General features: G+C 35.7%; 1 protein-coding gene across 8 annotated transcripts in view; it reads left to right on the top strand.

Annotated features, from left to right (window-relative positions):
• The window catches only part of LOC120523447 (P2Y purinoceptor 8-like), a 28,890-nt gene extending 11,081 nt beyond the window's left edge, over window positions 1–17,809 (top strand). For 3 of the 8 annotated variants that reach the window (XM_039744768.1, XM_039744770.1, XM_039744772.1), the window contains 4 exons: window positions 896–955; window positions 1,466–1,610; window positions 2,021–2,118; window positions 16,376–17,809. In XM_039744768.1, the coding sequence (XP_039600702.1) occupies window positions 16,389–17,426 (1,038 nt within the window). In that variant the 5' untranslated portion in view covers window positions 896–955; window positions 1,466–1,610; window positions 2,021–2,118; window positions 16,376–16,388 and the 3' untranslated portion in view covers window positions 17,427–17,809. Of the gene's footprint in view, window positions 1–895; window positions 956–1,465; window positions 1,611–2,020; window positions 2,119–8,901; window positions 8,969–9,143; window positions 9,169–16,375 lie in introns of those variants that run through there. The other 5 variants (XM_039744771.1, XM_039744775.1, XM_039744769.1 and 2 more) reach the window with 4 other exon arrangements.
• Window positions 17,810–20,474: the final 2,665 nt, after the last annotated feature.

Genomic DNA, 20,474 nt, shown 5'->3' with positions numbered 1-20,474 from the left:
GAATTCATGTTAACATGACATGGGCACAGGAGATAATTCATATCGAAATTAAATAATTCACTCCATGTTTGCTACTTCAGCTTCAATGTCTCCCCTTAAAATTTACAGTCAGATTACTAAATAGCAACACCAGGTTTCACTATTTGATTATAAGATGTGATAGAGGGCCGGGAATTGTGCCCTGTCAGGAAGCCTGGAGGTACAGGGGACTGAGAGAAGGGCAAGCCATTTCCTGGGTTGCATCGGGGCCATGGGCATGGGGCCTGGAAGCCCAAACCTGCTGGGGTCCGGGGCCACTACCAGGGGGCGTCTGGGCAGCTCCTGGAGCCTTGTCATGCAGCACTTAAGCTACACCCGGAAGTGGGTGGAACTGGGTCCGAATATTCCACAAAGGTCAGTAACAGGAACCAAGGCCTTCAAAAAAGGGGTACAAATGGCTTGAAAGTAACAATTATACCAAAGGGGCAGGAATCTTTAAACTCTCGCCCACATGTGCCTGGAGTTCCTTTCTGAATTCTGCTCCATCAATCTACAGTTGTGCCACTTCGGTGTTATTTGTTAATTAATTGATGCCTATATTATATTTAATTAACCTGATAGACACCATCTGTCCTCTGACTTTGGATGTTCTCTGCCAAGACATGAATATGACATGCAATAGTTGTAGCTGATAGAGATACCCGTTTCACAGATTCTATAACAGTATCCAGCAATTTATTGGTAAAAGCCTTGGATAAATTGGCTATAATGCAATTTTTTAATACCCTCAATGACGGGTGTATAGTGTTTAGCCAGTATCCAAGTACTATATCTTGGAGGGAAGCACTTGCTGCTTATTCTTGTGGAATCAGTGAGTTAGTGATTATAGTTTGATTTCAAGGCTTTGCATTTACAGGGCCAGGCTTCAGATCTAGTGGATCATCACTATATCTTATAATGCCACTGCCATATCCAGGTAAGAATGGTGTCATTATCTTTAAAAGTTCAAAGCTCCTGAAGATAATATAGTAGCATTTTTGTATTACACTCTTTTGTGATAGTACATGTAAGACAGGCTGACTGTGCATTTCTGAATTATGGTATTTTAAAGACATACTTTTTGGTCCATTTGTCATTGAAATTGTGATTCACAGTATGAATGTTCCCTTAAGATATTTTAACAGATACATTTTTGCCAGTGTACTTGTTTTGATGATAACTTGCAATGTAATGTTTGAATGTTGCTTCCTGACTAATCAGTAAATATATGCAATTGGCTGCAGAAATTGTTACTTTTATGAGGAAAAAAAATCCAGATTTAAATGATTGGGCTTGCGTGTTTGGACTGATAATAATATCAGAATAAATTCAATATAACACATGTGTAATAATTCCTTATATTGTGTAGTTATAATGAGAAGTCAACCACAATGACACATTTTATTGGCTAACTAAAAAAATTACAATATGCATACTTTCTTGGCAGCGAGATCCCCTTCTTCAGGCAAGATGTTGTAACAAAAAAGAGTCCAAGACATCATAAAGATTTGAGGAAGTCACCCGTATATTGTTTTTCCTCTGCTGCAAAACTCAAAATAAGTAGCACGATGTGCATAGAACAGAGTCCCCAGGTGAGACTTCCTTAATTTTATTTAGGTGTGATAATCTAGTTTAGATGTTCAAACTGTCTTAAGACTAGAGGAGTCATTTGTAGTTTTGCGGTTTTTCAAATAAAGTAACATACCCTTGCATTTTCTGTTTATTTTTAAAGCATCAATGTGCAGTTTGACAATAGTGGCTTTGCTTTTGCAGGAAATAAGTGATATGCATTAATAGCACATTTTTATCTGCACAGTATGTGCTGAAGGACTTGTTAGATCTTTATTTTCCTCACTAATGTTTGAAGAGTGGTGTTTTTTTGGATGTTTTTTCTCATGATTTTCATATTAACTCAATTCTCACCCAGTTTAGCCAACTGCTATTAGTGCAAATTATATTTAAGCCCAAGAAGTCAATATGACTTGTTGTTCTTGATCTCCAGCTAAATGGATTAGTGCCTGGGAGAAAGTTGCTGTTTCTGTCAAAGCCTTGATGGTTAGTTAACCATCATCTTTCATGATAATCATCCCCTTGATATAGGTATGTAAGATTGTTATTTTAATTTTCGATTAATTCTCTTTTATTCTCTGTTACTGTTTTCAATATGGGGTTTTCATCTAGCTTTCTGACATATGATCCTAGACCAGTGGTTTTCAGGTTGAGACCTGAGGTCCTCCAAATCAAGGGGGAGAAATGGCATTGGACGGGAATGGGGCAGGTATAAGGATATTTCCTTATGTTCTTTTTGAGTAGATGAATTTTGTGTTATATATTGCTTGTGTTGGCAGAGACAATGTCTGTGGTGTAATTTTATATAGTTTTATTTTTATGTGCTTTTATTACATTGTTATCTATTTTGTTTATTTTTTCCAATTAAAATTGCTTACAAGAATAACTTTAATTTAAAAGGGAAGAAGTTTTCTTTGTGTATTTGGGGAATGCAAATTACATTTTGAAAGTAGTTAGATTTAGTAAAAAGCCTTATTTAACTAATAAAGCATGTAGAATTAGATGGTTTGCAAGTTTTCATTTATATGCCACAAATATACTCATATTAGAAAGATATGTGTATTTCTATTTTTAAACACAGTTTTATTTTCAGTTATTGTAAAGTGATAATCTTTTTGACCTCACAAGTTAAAACACAGAGAAACAAACTCAGAATTTTTACCTATTTACAGTATTGTGAATTACTGGAATTAAAAAAAAAATGTTGCTAGTTTCATAATAATAGCAGTCTATAATAATAATAGTAATACAACCCTTCTAGTTAAACCAGTGAGCTCAAATCACACATATGTGTTGTATTATATGGAATTTAGTCTGATGGAAACAACTGTAAAGGATCAAGTTGTCATGTATAATGCTATATGACATTTCTCCATTTCTCCATTTCTTGTTTAATGTACCTAATCAGCCGTGGTTTACTAGAATCTGGTGTATTCACATAGGAAATTAATTCAGACAAAAAACTTTGAATTAGTGGAGTATTTTCATGGATTTGTTTTGGCAAAATATGTCCTTCAGGGTATATTTTGGCTGACACTTAAAAACAAAAAGAAAAAAATACCTGGTCAAAAAAACTTAACACAGTGAGCTGTGCAAAGGATTAGAGGAGTATGGGTTCAACCAGCAGTGAGGAATAGTCCAAAAGAGAAAGTAGAGGAAAAAGGATTATTTTGACATTTGTAATTTACCAACTAAGGCATTTTGTGTACTATGTCAGCTACTTATTTATTTTTATTTTATTACAATCCATACAAAGCAATCAAGTTTTTACAAAGAGAAAAATTAAGTTATGAACAGATCGATCCCCACCCCTGAGAGAGAGAGCAAGCCAAACGGCGTTAAATTTAAGGCTTGTAAACATACCTAAATTAATAAATTCTCTGTGCTTTATGAACTTATTTTAAAATATTACTGATTAGATCCTGCCATGTTTTGAAAAAAGTCTGTACGGATCATCTAACTGAGTATTTGATTTTTTCCAACTTCAAATAATATAACACATCGGTTTCCCACTGACTTAAAAGAGGAGAGTTTGGGTTCTTCCAGTTTATCAGAATGAGTCTGCGTGCCAAGAGTGTAGTGAATGCCATCACAATTTCTTTGTCCTTCTCCACTTTAAGCCCCTCTGGAAGAACCCCAAACACAGCTGTTAATGGGTTAGGAGGGATTGTGAGTCCAAGGCTGTCTGAAATAATCTCAGAGGTCCCAATATAATTCTGTAATCATGTTATTACGAACAGTGTGCTCAGCAACTCTGTGCAAAAATGCAATGCCTTTCAAATGTATTCTCTCCTCTTGAAAAGCATTACCATTCTCTGGGTTTCAAAAGATATATACATATTGTATATTCCTCCAGCAAACATTTTTTGAGAACTTAAGTGTTTTAACAGTTTATTTTCTAAAACCAAAGTAAATAATTTATGAAAAGCATATTTAAAAAATAACTGACAAAAACTCTGCATGTAGTAAACCCTACAATTCGTAGTTAGTAAGGCCTTCTTTCGCCTCAGTAAAAGCTTTAAGTCTGTTGGAGTAGGACTGACTCACCTTTGCACTCTGTTCAGGAGGGATTTTGTCCAATTCTTACTGGCAGATATTCTGTAGATCATGGAGGTTGGTTGGATAGGTTCCTCTGAGCTGCAATTTTCAAAGAGTACTACAGATTTACAATGGGGTTGAGATCAGGAATTTGCCTAGGCTATTCTAGGGCATTCATTTTTTTTGTTGTTTTTATTTTTGAGACACTCTAATGTTGCTATACCCTTGTACTTGAGATTGTTGTGTTGTTGGAAGGAGAACCTTCTCCCAAGCTCAGTTTCTAAGCTGACTAGAGATACTCTTTCAGTGTTTCCCTGTATTTAGTTCGATCCATTTTTCCATCTTAATAAGATTTCCAGTCCTTGAAGATGAAAAGCATCCCCACAGCTGATTGCTCTCATCATCATATTTCACAGTAGGGATTGTGATTCTTGAGGCAAGGGCAATGTTGAGTCTATGCCACACATAGAGCTTTGAATTTCAACAAAAAGCTGTATTTTCATTTCATCTGACCTCAAACCCTTCTCTCACATTCTAGCTGGGTCTCACTCGTGAATTGTGGTGATCTCCAGATGTACCTTTTTATGAATATTTGTTGATGAATAGCTTCTTTCTTTCCATATACCCAAATAGGCTATTCTAATTGAGCCACACTTCCAAATAGACCACTGTTACTGAGTGCTCTTGATATTGTGTACACATGTACATGTATCGTAGTTTTAGAATCTAAATTCTGTAGTTTCTTCAAAGTGATGGTTGGCTTCCTTGTTGCTTTCCTTACTGGTCTATGTCTTACTTGGGCACTAAGTTTTGATGGATGGTCTTCTTTGCTTTCCTTTGGTAAATCCAATAGTGTTCACTGGGACATCAACGCACTTTGATATTTTTATACCCTTTATTGATTTATGCATTTGTCTCACTTTGTTTGTTACTTCTGTGGCATGCTTTTTAGTCATAATTTTTGCAGTAGGTTAACAGCCTTACTAATGACCCTCGAATTTTACATCCAGAAAATGTAATGCCTACTCCAATTGTATATGTTTAGAAACTATATATTCAATTAGCTCCAAATGAGAAGCATATGTGTCTTCTTTGTCAACATTTTTCCAATTTAAGCTTTTGGAGCTTAAAGGTTTTTAATACTTGTGAAAGTAGCATTTTTCCAGTGTTTTAATTTTTAGAAATACACTTTTGATAAATGATGTACTTCGGCTTGAAAATTAATCTGTTAGAACACTTAGGTTGTCAATAAAAGTACTTATTGGAGGAATATGTGTATGTATCTTTAATATACAGAGAATGAATACTTTTGCAAGGCATAGTAGCATTTCAGTACTCTCAGTTTTATTCTTTCCATCATTAGACCATGACGAGAGTTGACAAGGGTGTTTAGATTGACCAGTAAATCAAGGGTTTTCTCCTAAATTTTAACTTCTTCTTTAACCATCATTGTCTGGTACAACGCAGCTAATAGCTACGCTAGTTTGTTGGATAATCTCACAATAACATAACTTTATTTGTGAATAGGACCCTGAGGTGCTTAATCCTTTCCACTTGATATGGCAGTTTCCTTATATTTTGTACAAATCAAGCCTAATTTCTCTAAAGTGAAGAATGTGACCTACAGATTTCAAGATGCTAAATCTCTCCTCGATTGCAACCACATTAGGCCTAAAACAGATATTACATTCTGTTGTGCTGAAGAGGACAACCTCATCTGCAAATTGCAAAGATGAAACCTCTAAATCCCCGGAATAGATTACACAAGCCCACATTGAACATAGCTGACATAACACCAATTAAAAACACAACTCTCAACATGGAAATACAAGAACTGAATGCATGCAGCAGTGGCCTTGTATCTTCCACAAAATAGCACAGAATAAACACTCATATCAGTTCACAGTGTGGCATCTCCATTTACATCCAGAGTGTTCAGAAAACACAGCCATAGACCAGTTAATACCATAAAGATAAACTTTGACATTTGGGGTAAGGTTCCTTGGTTTGAGGTACACATATGCACATATTCAAACACGATGTTTATTACAGGCAATTCATAACTAACACAGAAATCCAATAACAATTTTAAATTCTGATTTGATATCTGTCATATATATATATATATATATATATATATATATATATATATATATATATATACTGTATATACAGTACAGGCCAAAAGTTTGGACACACCTCCTCATTCAATGTGTTTTCTTTATTTTCATGACCATTTACATTGGTAGATTCTCACTGAAGGCATCAAAACTACAGGGAGTGCAGAATTATTAGGCAAGTTGTATTTTTGAGGATTAATTTTAATATGGAACAAACACAGTGCTATCAGTCAATCCAAAATGTTAATAAACCTGAAACCTGAATGTTTCACAACGGAAATGTGAGTGTGAACATCATCAGGGAATACATATGTGCGCACAATTATTAGGCAACTATTAGTGTGCAGATTTATTATGCAACTAAAGGAAAAATGAAAATTTTCCCATCTCACTTGTTTATTTTCATCTGTTATAGTGAGAATAATAAACAAACACCTCAAAATTTACAAATAAACATCTCTGACATTTCAAAAAAATAAATCAATCAATCAATGACCAATATAGCCACCCTTCTTTCCAATAACAGTCATAAGCCTTTCCATTCATGGAGTCTGTCAGTTTCTTGATCTGTTGACGATCAGCTTTTTGTGGAGCAGTGACTACAGCCTCCCAGACACTCTTCAGAGAGGTGTATTGTTTTTCTCCCCCGTAAATCTAGCGTTTAAGAAGTGCCCCCAAGTTCTCGATAGGGTTTAGGTCAGATGAGGAGATGATGCAAGTGATGGAGCATTGGCCTGCATAAAAATCATGGTCTTTTTCCTGTATCACTGTTTGAAGAAAGTGTCTTCGAAAAACTGGCAGTAGGTTTGGGAGTTGATTTTGAGTTCATCTTCAATGCAAAAAGGTCCAACTAGCTCATCTTTAAAAATACCAGCTCATACCAGTACCCCACTTCCACGTTGGAGTGGAGCTCTGTGCCCATTACTGATCCACAGGTCCATCCATCTGGTCCATCAAGAGTCACTCTCATCTCATCGGTCCATAAAACCTTTGAAAAAATCTGTCTTCAGATATTTCTTGGCCCAGTTTTGACGTTTCAACTTATGTTTCTTGTTCAGTGGTGGTTGGGTTTCAGCCCTCCTTACCTTGGCCATGTCTTTGAGCACTGAACACCTTGTACTTCTGGGCACTCCAGGTAGGTTGCAGCTCTGGAATATGAAAGTACTGGAGGATAATGCGTTCCTGGTAGCTTCACGTTTGATTCTTCTCAAATCTTTGGCAGCTAATTTGCGTCTTTTGTTCTCAACACGTTTCTTGCGACCCTGTTGACTATTTGCAACAAAATGTTTGATGGTTCTGTGATCACACAGCAATATCTTAGCAATTCCAAAAGTGCTGCATCCCTCTGAAAGACTTTTACAATTTTTGACTTTTCAGAGTCAGTTAAATCTCTTTTTTGGCCCATTTTGCCTGAGGAAAACTAGCTGCCTAATAATTCTGCACACCTTGATATAGGGTGTTGATCTCCTTAGGCCACACCCTCCCTCATTACACAAATACACATCACCTGACGTGCTTAAATCCAATAAGCATTCAAGTTAATACAGCTTGGAGTTGGAATTTTTAATAATATATATTAAAAATGATGATATGGTCAAAATACTCACTTGCCTAATAATTGTGCACACAGTGTATGAATGAACACATGTGGAGTGATGTACTTAACAAAAAAAGGTGAAATAACTGAAAACATGTTTTATATTCTAGTTTCTTCAAAATAGCCACCCTTTGCTCTGATTACTGCTTTGCACACTCTTGGCATTCTCTCGATGAGCTTCAACAGGTAGTCACCTGAAATGGTTTTCACTTCACAGGTGTGCCTTATCAGGGTTATTTAGTGGAATTTCTTGCTTTATCAATGGGGTTGGGACCAGCAGTTGTGTTGTGCAGAAGTCAGGTTAGTTGGACGATCATTTATTTTTCAACAGGACAATGACCCCAAACACACCTCCAGGCTGTGTAAGGGCTATTTGACCAAGAAGGAGAGTGATGGAGTGCTGTGAGGAGGTGTGTCCAAACTTTTGGCCTGTACTATATATATATATATATATATATCATTCCACAGACGAGTTGAATTCTCCCAGTAACTACGTTTGATTTGAAAGTTTGGTTCTATTGTTATGTTTGTACAGGTAAGTCTGACTGTGTAAATGATCATGAAAATAAAGAAAACACATTGAATGAGGAGGTGTATCCAAACTTTTGGCCTGTACTATATATATATATATATATATATATATATATATGTATGTATATTGTGAAGGATGGCCGGCCATTTATCCTGGCCAATACCCCCAAGCCGCCAGGTGGAGCCCTCCTTGCAGCATGGAGGTCCCCAGAAGACCAGCAGGGCATCATGGACAATGGAGTTTTTATGCAAAGCCCTGCTGGATGCCGTGGGGGCCACAGGAGGGAGCTGCAGGGAGGACCGAGGGCTTCTTCGTGCCCTGTGATGTCTGTACAGGTAAGTCTGACTGTGTCCTAGCTGGTCATTTTCTGCCACCCACATAAGCTCTGTCATGTTCTTTATAACGGAAGTGACACTGTTCATCTCAAAAGCCCGTTTCCATTGGAACATTTTTGCATGACTGTATCATCCTGCCCATGCATGTAATCTAGCTTGCATCATAACCAACCCTCAATCTTTGTTTTACAGACACCAGACCCTACAGTAAGTGCCACCACAATACCTTGATCCAGGAGCAGATTGTATTAACTCTGATGTATGTGAGGCATTAGTATATTTATTTATAATCCTCTTAAACATCTTATTTTCAGATGTCAGTGGAGAATCGACAATGAATAAATCATACATGGTCACAAACCATAAGATATACAGTCCTACATATGACAATTTACCTCAAGGCATTCTAAAGCAGTAACAACACCTTAAATCTTACAATGTCATTGATGAATTTCTATGGTGAGCTTCTGTAAAATGCCAAATTTTCCCCTGGGGACAAATAAAGTTCTATCTATCTAAAATCACATATATTGTCATTGTTAAGTTTAGAATAGTAGTTAGTGCTGGTGACTCAGGGTTCCAGGGACCTGAGCTGTATTCATGGTTCTGTTACTTTCTGTGTGGCATTTTCATGTTCTTCTAGTTTTAGAGTGGATACTCTGGTTTTATCCCATATTTCAAAAACAAGTTTGAAGTGACCTGGGATAAGTGAATGTGTCTTTATTGTGGAGAAATCTTCAGAAAAAAGCAGCAGAGTCTTCAGAAAGGCAATCAGAGTTTAAGACTTTATTGTACAGCATAGAAAACAATTGTAGAGCACGTAAAGCCTGTCTCAGTTCATGAAGTGAGCCTGGTGGTTTTTGCGCGGTTCATTTTTATTTTAGTTCTAATCACATAAAAATCCTCATTTCTTACATAATTATCATCATTCACTTTACATGTTATCTTCATAATAATGACCCTGTACTGTACCTGTTTTCATAACAGTTACCTCGCCTTGTAAATGTCTTTCCCCTAATAATAATCAATCTTTTCATAACAATCACTAGAACTCAAACTTCGTACTTGCCGCCTGGCCCGGAGATGACTATCATCTGATCATGCTTTACATTCCTCACATTCCCAATCTTGAGCTAATAAAAATTGGGGACCTTTTAATTGATCAGCCCTCATCATTAAGTTGGAACCAGGATTACCCACATATAAAAAACTGAACTTTTCAATTAATACTTGCTTGTCGCACCAGCATCCAGTAAGGCTAAAATCATAGGCAGCTGGGCTAGTAAGTGCAGCATGCAGCTTCACTGATAAGAGCTAAGCTGCTACAGCTGAAAGCAGGTGAGAGGCCTTGAGTCAACAAGCACAGTATTAAAGCTTTATTAAAGAACCCTTAAATTTTTATATCGCTCAAATCCAGCTAATATAGTACTTGTTGTTTTACCTTGATTAATTAAGATATTGATTCATGAGGAAGCACTGACAGAGGAACTTCAATGCTATCTAGAATGTATGTATACAGGCCATTGTTACAGCCTGTGAGCAAAGGCAGCTGCATCATCAACCAATGACACTCAGCCACATACGGTCTGACTTACCAATACAGGGACTAACCTTGATAATCACTTCTTAAAACTTCTGTATAATTCAACCTAACTAACACAATACAGCATGCTTTTAATCTGATTATCTGAACTGTTCATGAGCCTTAATATATACATTTAAATGCTAAAATGTTTATATATTTTAAGTGTTTATGCGATAGCATGCAAGTTTACTTAGTTTCATTTAACTTTAGTGGCGTTAAAGGTTTTTCCAAAAACTTGTTTAGACTTTAGTGAGTCAGAAGTCCCAGCAGAGCCACCATGTCCCAAAACAAAAACTTGTTTACTCAGTTCCTCAAAAACACAGCGTCTTTGGTCCTTAAAAAACAAGGCAAGTGAAAAGCAAGCAAGCAAGCAGGCCATATTAAAAACAAAAGCAACGGCCTGTAATTAATAGTGCCTCACTACGCCACTTAAAAAGATGTCAAGCAACTCCTAAACTTGAATGCTTGCTAAATTAAATATAAATGTGCATGCTAATACAAGAGCTCACGGCTGCAGACAGCAGCACTGTTAAGTCATGGCACGCAGCTGCACAGTGGTCTGACAGAGGCCAAGCTACTGCTTACGTCACGGCACATGTTTAGGGAAAAGTCCCTCACTTTCGACAATAGGCTCTTAAGCCCCTATAACGCTCAAACTAACTAATATCATAGTATATGGTATTTTAATCTTATTGCTTAAGGCATTGAAGAGCCCTGATACTTTTAAATGCCATTTGATTGCTTATTACTCACACAGCAACAACAACAACAACATTTATTTATATAGCACATTTTCATACAAACAGTAGCTCAGGCAAAGGTCCTACCTACAGTTTGTTTGGCCTTCCATCAGCACTTGCATCCTTAAAACAAAACTTGCCTGCTTGCTTCCTAAGAGAACATGATGACCTTGTCTCACTGCTTGACTCACAGAAACTCAAAAAAAAGCAAGTGAGAAGGACAAGTGGCCTTTCTAACAAAATAAATGGTGTATTTTTAAAGTTATTCCAGGCATAGGCTTTTCATAGCTAAAAGCACTAAAACTAATAATAAAGCATATTGATCCTTAATCAAAATTCTCAACATCTTGTCCAGGGTTTGTACCTGTTTCATAAGCTCTGACTTCCTTCCGCTCTGTGCTGGACTTGGTCAGTTATGAAAATAATTGGACAGCAGAATAATGTTTATTTTATAAAATAAAGTTGTTTAATGTAATTTTACATGTGCTTAAAGAATACCATTACAAATTTGATTGTTGGGCTTTCTCACAAGCCTGGGCAGTTCCAGGCTCACAGCTCATAGTCACTGATTTGGAATGAATTTGATCACAGCAGTTGAGTGCAGATATGAAAATATATCTAATTTTTCATTTGGAAAACATTTAGAATTCCCTTCTGATATTAGTTAAAATATAAAATAGTTTTATATCAGTTTGTTGTGTTTTATAAAAGGCATTGTGTTTACTGGAGAAAGCTGAGCTTTAGTTTAGTACATTAAATGAAAGAAGTCAAGAAAAACTTTATGACATAAACTTTAAAAATGTTACAAATGTTTGTATAGTCTGCCACCTTTTCTAACCCAGGAGATGTAGGTACCTATGGTTTGCTTTACAACTTTGCCCTCTGGTGGTTTCTTAAAATAGTGGACAGAATTAAAACAGCAGTTGCTTTATCAGTTTATCTTAGTTTCTAAGTGAAATTTTCTTTTTGACAAGCCTGGTGATAGATGTTGATAAATTCTAATTACATGAATTGCTAACTTTTACTAACTTTATTACATGCTTACAACATAAGAACAATCAAACAATTAATTTAAAACATGCAGAGTGTGAATAGGACAGCAGCACACTGACTTTAGCTCCAGAGGAACAGGTTTGTATCTGTTTTGATTTTCTTTGGCTATTCTAATTTTCTTTCTCATCTCAGATACTGTAAATACATATTAGGTTGACTGGAGACAGCGTCCTGCTGTGGACTCACACCACTTTAGTGACTTTAGGGGTTAGCGTTGCTTCCTTGCGCAAGATTTTTCCCAAATACACTGCGTGAAGTTTGTTGTCTGGAAGTGGAACAATAAGTATTGGATAAGCATGTGTGCAAATACTTATGATTGACACCCCTTCCACTTTAGCACTTTAATGTGCAAACCATATTATTTCAATATTACAATAGTGTGATTAGCTCTGGTGCTGAAATCATAAATGTACATTCTACAGATGACAAAAGAGGTATAAAGACTTGAGCATACTTCACTTGAAGCTGAACTACCATTAATCTAACCAAACAATGTAATATTCATCCATCCATCCATTTTCTAACCCGCTGAATCTGAACACAGGGTCACGGGGGTCTGCTGGAGCCAATCACAGCCAACACAGGGCACAAGGCAGGAACCAATCCAGGGCAGGGTGCCAACCCACCGCAGAACAATGTAATATAATAGCAGCAAAGAGAAATAAGTGAAAGTCATATACAGGGTTCATTGTGCCAGCTTTTAAAGTTTTAAATAGTTAAACTAGATCTTAATGAACTGTACACATCATTTTTAATCTGTCTAAAATACAAATATACATATATGTAGCAATGCTCTCCCTTTCTGTTTGATGTCTGATTCAGTGTTTTGTTTTATTAGAGGTAGCAGGAATATTATAATAATAGCACTCTTACAGTAAACCAGCTTTATCCTGCTCATGGCTGTGGGATGCCAAAGTTTGTCCTGACATCAGTAGGTACAATCAATTCAGTTTATTTTTGTATAGCTCTCTTCACTGGGTACAGGTGTCCAGCACTGTGACAAGTTCTCAGGGAAAATGAAAGTATAGTAAATTTCCTAAACACAGAATTATTATGCATAAAAACACAGATTTGTTAAATCACACAGAACACAAAGTAGAAACTGGTTAACATAAATGAAAATTAAAAATATCTGTCCATTAATTAATTGCTGAATTATGTTAAGAACTTTAAAAAGAGAATATCAAAGACAAAGTAAAGCACAATTACAGTGGTCGAGACGTAAGCCAACTAGCCACTCACCCCCTCCTCAGCATTTTATAGTAGAGCCTGTGCTGGACTATCCACTCTGATGAAGGAACCTTTCCATCCAATGATTCCAAAGCAGTCAAAATCTGACATGACTTTTCCATGGCCTTTGGATTATGTAAGGACACAGTACTCACTACCACTTAGATTTTTTTTATTGCAATTTTTTCTAAATGAAGAGTCCTACATTTTTAAAGGTAATAATACTCTGTCTCATTTCATTTGCTAATTGCTGTTTTCTTGCCATTATTACTGGAATACTGTCCAAGTAGTACTTCAGGAGGTGCATTAGTTTTTAAGAAGCATAGCTATTGCACCAGCTATTAAACATATTTAGTGTATGAGCATTCATTGAAAAGTGAAGGAGTTTAGAAATTCAGTTGGGAACATTCATGTTATAATTTCTTCATCAACATTGGGATATATGATTTCTTTTTGACCTGCAGCTAATTTTATGCAATTTAAAATTTTGTTCTTTGTGGATAAAAAAAAAATCAGTATTCGTACACATCTAATATTACTTTGCAGTTGATGAACACCTTTCTCTTGTATTTGATCACCAAAAGTCTTAAACTCGTAAAACTTGGATTACTGTTGATGCAATTTTAGAAATTATTTTGGTAACACTTTCACTTTGGTACTGCAAAAATCTATTTTTCATTTACTCTTATTCAACAAGTCCTTAACATACACGTCTTTAGGTCTTCATAACACTTGCAAAGCATCAGTAAAGTGTTTATTCATTTCTGCTATGTGGCCTACTAACAAAACTTCACTTTGGAGTGGTCTGAGTTGGCTTAACCAAGACATATTTCTCTTGATATTACATATCTTCTAGGGTGTTTCATTTTCTAAGGCAAAAAATAAAATGTAAAATTTTTGCAGGCTTTGCTTACGCCCCGAGTCTTAGTGATATAAAAGATATATATGCCAAATTTCAAGAAGATTGGATAATATTTAGAGGTTGCACACTTTGATCAGTTTCGTAAAAGTAGGCGAAAATACGATTTTTCGATGTTAATTACTTTTATTGGGAAAACTAGAAATCACAAACTTAAAATAATATTAAAACTAGACACTAAGATTAATAGGCAGTATGCAAAACATGTGTTATATTAATCAACTTTGAACAATGCAATCCCTTCTTTTGTTCGCTTGGTGACGACTTTTCTTTGATGCTTGACTACCCTCAACAAGAATTGTTTTGTTGTTCGTCCCTGACCGATTCATTAAACTTTTCCATCAGAGCAATTCCTCTTTCTGCGGTATCATTGACCACCTTAAGAGCGTTCACATGGCTTCTTAGAGAATCACTGCAGTATTCTATCACGTCGTGGATCCCAAACAATTCAAAGAACGTCTTTGTTTTATTAGTAACGGAATGGTTCAGGTCTTTTCCTTCAAAAACTAGGTTTTTACCCTCTAATTGTTTCATTTCCTTTTTCTTTGCAGGTTTGGTTTCTAAATTTTTAGTCATATTTTCCTTTTCAGCCTGAGTAATACGTTCGTCCAAAAAAGCCAATCCTGCGTTTGTTTCTGACAGATACCAAAGGTGTCTCTTAGCAACTGTGAGAGCACTTTTTTTGACGTCTGCATCTGGGTAAGTGCTCAGAAGCTGTAGCATATCCAAATCATTCTTTGGAGCCCATTGGCTTACAATTGCCTTGTGCCAACAGCAAAGATATATGAGGCTGACAAAATGTGCAACCCATTTCATTCCTTTCAATTCTCGTTGAGGAATATTCAATTGCTTAGTGAAGAGGACAATTTTAAGTGCATATATTGCTATTGCCATCCACCTTGCTTAATACAGAGCCCCTGGGATCCTGAAACTGAAGTCGTTTTTAGACCAACCTCCTAGGTACACTGTAATAAAAGTGATCAATGTGTGCAACCCCTAAATATTATCCAATCTTCTTGAAATTTGGAATATATATCTTTTACATCACTGAGACTCAGGGCGTAATCAAAGTCATATGAAAATCACATCTTTGGAAAAACGAAACACCCTGTTATCTTCCTATATAATATGCTACCGTGGCTGTCCGTTTGTCTGTCCAAGACTTTAAATCACCTCTAGCTCGCAAACCATTTGACCTATTGACCTGAAATGTGGTACACATATACAACGTGACGTCTACAATCCACCTTTGGGGTGATGATTTTTATTACTCTTTTTATTTTTTTTTTTATTTTAGCGTAGAATCAACTCTCGGCAGAGGCCAGCAGGGTGGCTGTGCAGCGCATGTGTAGGGGCGCCATTCTCATCCCTACTACTTTTACCGTCAATTCCTCTGCCTCTTCATATCTTAAATCATTCTTGAGGGAGATTGAACTGGCACTGAAAAAGTAATTACAACACAAACACTGACTTAATCAGTTTTAACGCGAAAAGTTGCCGACAGAAGAAGAGAAGAAGCGGGCCGCTAGGGTGGAGAAAGCAAGAGCTGTTCAGGAAGCAGCAAGTGCATCAACCTCTGAGCAAATAAATGCTAAACATACAGAGAAAGAGTATGGAAACTATAAGTCAAGTGTATTCACTGCACGTTATCGTGCAGTCCGCCGTTACTGGTTTAGAATAAGACCTGTGAATCCTTTGTATAAACAAGTAATTTTACCATCATGTCAGTATGTCACACTGCACAGAGATGAATAACCTATGTACTGATGTTTTATAATTGTTATGAAGACCAAAAGAAGCCGATGTTAAGGTCTTGTTATATAAGAGTAAATAAGCAATAGATGCATTTGTGTCTTTTAATTATATAGCTTCACATAACTTTTAATCATTTATTGTTGTTCTGTAAACACTCCTGAAGCTTAAATTGTCTTCTGCAATTTTTAGATTTCTTTTTCATAATGGAACTTTTAACCTTTTTTTTATAATTTTCTAAAAACTTCATTCATTACTATTTTCTGTTACAGATTTCTTGAAATTGCCTTTTTCTTTGAGAGAGAGAAATGATCATGATCTAATTATAAGATTAAAATTCTTTTTACCTTTTTTTCTCTTAACTTTGTTTTGTTTGTTTTCTTCCAGACACATCAACAAAATGGAGTCAAACATGACAAAGACCACAATATTATCGAGCAACGTCAGTACAAAATCCTTTGATAGTGACATTCTTCAAATGATTACCAGCCCAATTATGACTATTGCCCTTCCAGTGATTTATTTGGCTGTTGTCATTTTCAGTGTACCTCTTAATATAGTCTCACTCTGGATACTTCTTTTTCATACCAAAAAGAAGAGCCCCACCATAATATTTACCATCAATCTTTCTTTAACTGACTTTTTGTACAGCTTGTCACTTCCCTTTCAAATTGTGTATCATTTGAGTGGCAACAACTGGCCTTTTGGAGATTATGCATGTAGGATTTCTACTATAGCTTTTTACGGGAATATGCATTGTTCAATTTTGACCACATGTGCTATTAGTTTGGATCGCTACTGGGGAATTGTAAAACCCCTATACACAAGACACCGGAGAACAGTAAGATCTGCAATTATTGCTTGTATTTTTATGTGGGCACTTGTGCTCCTGGTGAACTCATTAACGATGACCAATCGCCTCACTGTAAATGTTGAGCAACTGGGAATCGTGACATGCTTTGACATTATTCCAAAAACAATGTTTTCCTCTCCAATCTATGGCTATTTGTACTTTTTGGCACATCTGCTGTTCTTCTTCATCATTCCTTTAATCATTTTTGTTATATGCTACTCTGTTATTGTAAAAACGTTAAAGAATTCACCAAACACTGATATACCAGACTCTAAAAGGCAAACTGTTAACCTCATAGCAATTATTTTGCTTTGCTTTTCTGTCTGTTATGTACCACACATTATTTTACAAATAATTCACATGGTACTTATGAGCCAAAAGAAGAGCATATATGTATATTACAAACTATCCCTTGGTCTTAACAGCTTGATTTGCTGTTTTGATCCTTTTATATATTACTTTGCTTCGAAAGATTTTAGGCACAAGCTTCATAGTGAAATCTGTGGTTGCTCTTTCATGAGATTTGATGAGTCAAGTACATCAAGAGTGTCTGAAATGGCCCACCTCAAAGTTCAACAGTCTTGATCAAAATCCCCAAGACAGACTGATGGTGGTCCAGCAGCTCCATTGTGACAGCAAATTGTCTCCACTGAAGGTGATATCTGAGATAAGATTGAACTATGCAATTAAGGCAGGAAAAAATGGAGGTGATTCATCTTTTTACTTGTGTTTTATATTTCGCACTATTGTACTTTGACTGTTGCAAAGCCAACATCTCAGCAAATGGACAAATCAAGTGACAATTAAAGTGAAATCTCATGCTGCAAAAATTACAACATTCTACAAGAGGCCTATTGTTTGTTTAAAAACTGCTATCTTTCAGGAAAAAAGCACTTGTGGTCAGCAAGTCCCTGCATCCTATAGAGAATTCAGAGATATGGAATAAATCACTGTTCCTTGTTTCTATAGTTCAGCTCCTAATTTTCATAAAGATTTATTTGAAAATGTACTTTTACACTGCGGTGGGTTGGCACCGTGCCCAGGCTTGGTTCCTGCCTTGTACCCTGTGTTGGCTGGGATTGGCTCCAGCAGACCCCCGTGACCCTATTCGGATTCAGCGGGTTAGAAAATGGATGGATGGATGGATGTACTTTTACATTTTTCAATTCTGGATTACACCTTTTCTTAACTTCCAAGCAAAATATGTTCAAGAACCAGAAAATGTTGTTTGTGTTTTTTTAGAAGAGTCCATGTAATCAATTTCCAAAGAGTAGAAATGTTTGCCTTCTATTGTAAAACAAACCATGGAATGCTTAATAAATATACTGTAAAAAATTGTTATTAATAACATGTGATTAAACCATTCAACCTTCCTTTACTCTTTGAACCAGAGATCAAAAGGGCACATGGAAGGAGTGTTTACACTGTAAAAAGTAATGTGTTAAAATGACTTAAAAGAAATAAGGCAACAAATTACAAGCAATATGTTTGAGTAGATTTGATATACTGCATTATTGAGTAAACTTAATTTATTAATTAACTCAAATTTACCTAAAACAAATGAGTTTGACTAAATATAAGTAGTGGCAAAAATGGTTTCATTTTACTCCGATTTTCATTTGAATTACAGTACTCAAAAAAAGTGAGTATGCAACGCTGGACAGTAATGACTGTATAACAAATCCATGCTAAAAATCCATATCTCATTTATTTGAACATACACAGATAGTCACAACAACGGAGTTATATTTTCAAAGGAAAAATAAATCAAATGTCTGAGGATAATTTTTACTGAATTTCTGACATTCAAATGTCAATGAAAATTTTCTTTTCTTTTTTTAAACTTTCTTCAAAAATATATATCTCAATCAAATAATGTCCCAGGAATGAGTGGTAAACGGGAAGGAAACAGAGAGTGAAATCCTGCAGCAGGTGCCGCTCTTCAAACACTTCCTGCATTTACGCCAACATATACTCTTAAATGAACGGCCGCCTTTTCCACTACTTTTCAGTATGCGATAATGAAAATCCTGAAATAAAATAGGACATAGGAAATCAAACATCGCTAAATAAATCACAGTGTTAAGAATTAACCAGAAAATCCATGGCCTATGTAGAACACTAATTAAATAAGAAGTCAAATAATACCATGACAGGTAGGCAAACGTCTTTTTATGTTGTTTACAGGTCGTATAGATTAGGACAAACGCCATATCGTTCTCAAACATATCTCAAAATGTCATTTTCTGTTTCTGTTTTTTAAACGATAATAAACATATGAACATACGTAACCATCCGAGAAATGTGCTTGTTTTTTAAAGCAAACCAATGAGGTAAGTTGTTAGAAAGACGCTACCTTGGCCACCATGTTTCTCATATGAAGGGAAAGGTTTCGTGAAAACAACAAATGCTTACGTCTGTAATTATACGAAATGAAATATTAGTTATTCATTACGGAATTAATATGCTTTATACTTATACATTCGTAGTTAAACAGCTCTTATTATGGATAAACATGACAGCTGAATGCGTTGTTGTAAAGACCAAGAAATTGATGAGAGAGGAAGTGCCGTGTCATTACATTTTGATGTGAGAGGAAGTACTCTGTCATTAAATTTAACTTAACTTAAATGTGTTCAATTCACAGTTTAGTTTTGTAACTTAGAATGAGTTATAAAAAAGTTTACATTTTAAGAAAAATAGTAAGTTAACATTATTCTTATTTTTTTTATTGAATTAGAATTTAATCAATAAAAAGGGAAAATCCATTATTCATTAATTAAGGTAATGATTATTTTGCGTATAGTTAGCTACTTTTTTATTAGTATTTTTCACACATGCAAGATTTATTTTTTACAGTGTAGATTGGAGGACAAAGTTAACATGGGCCAACTGCTGTCAGTCATTGTGAACAGCAGCAAACGGAGCCAGTGACATTGCCAGTTTTAAAGTAGTCTATTAAAATGAGTCTTCTTACTGTTAGAAGTTTAAGACCGTTTTTCATCCAACAAGCTCAGCAATCCAAATCCAAATCTTATTCCTCCAATAAGACATCAGGTCAACTTTTGAAGGTCCCTGAAGTCATACCGTCTACCACACTACTTGGTTACTTATTTTTCCTTGTGTCTAGAAAAACTTTCTACTGTTTATTTGGAATTTACCTGTAAAAGTTCCTTTGCATATCCCTCTGGTTTTGTTGAAGATCTTATTTTAAAAGAACAGTTTAGATCTACCACACCAATTTCTTCCAAATTTCAGACACTTCAACCACGTCATCTCGTATTCTTCATTTGATTAAAGTGAAAAGGTTCAGTTCCTTCAGTCTGCCCTTGTAACTGATAACCTCACAGGCTTGGAATCAGCCTATTCCCAATTTTTCCATACTTTCTTCATACTTTTTCTGTAATATGGAGACTAAAATTGTACACAGTACTCCAGGCTTCACTAGTATATGTAGTTTAAGCATAACCTGTCTTGACTTGTACTTTACACATTGTGATATTTAACTTCACAGTCAATTATCTTATTTTTAAAATAGGTGACTGTTTTGAGTTCCAGATAAATGATGTTAAAATCAAGTCAGGTTTCTTAAAGAAGAATTTTTGATGTATATTGGGATTCTGTGAAAAAGGT

This window comes from Polypterus senegalus, chromosome 2 (genome assembly GCF_016835505.1).
Source record: "Polypterus senegalus isolate Bchr_013 chromosome 2, ASM1683550v1, whole genome shotgun sequence".
Taxonomy (NCBI): domain Eukaryota; kingdom Metazoa; phylum Chordata; class Cladistia; order Polypteriformes; family Polypteridae; genus Polypterus; species Polypterus senegalus.
This window is presented reverse-complemented; position numbering and strand designations above follow the sequence as displayed.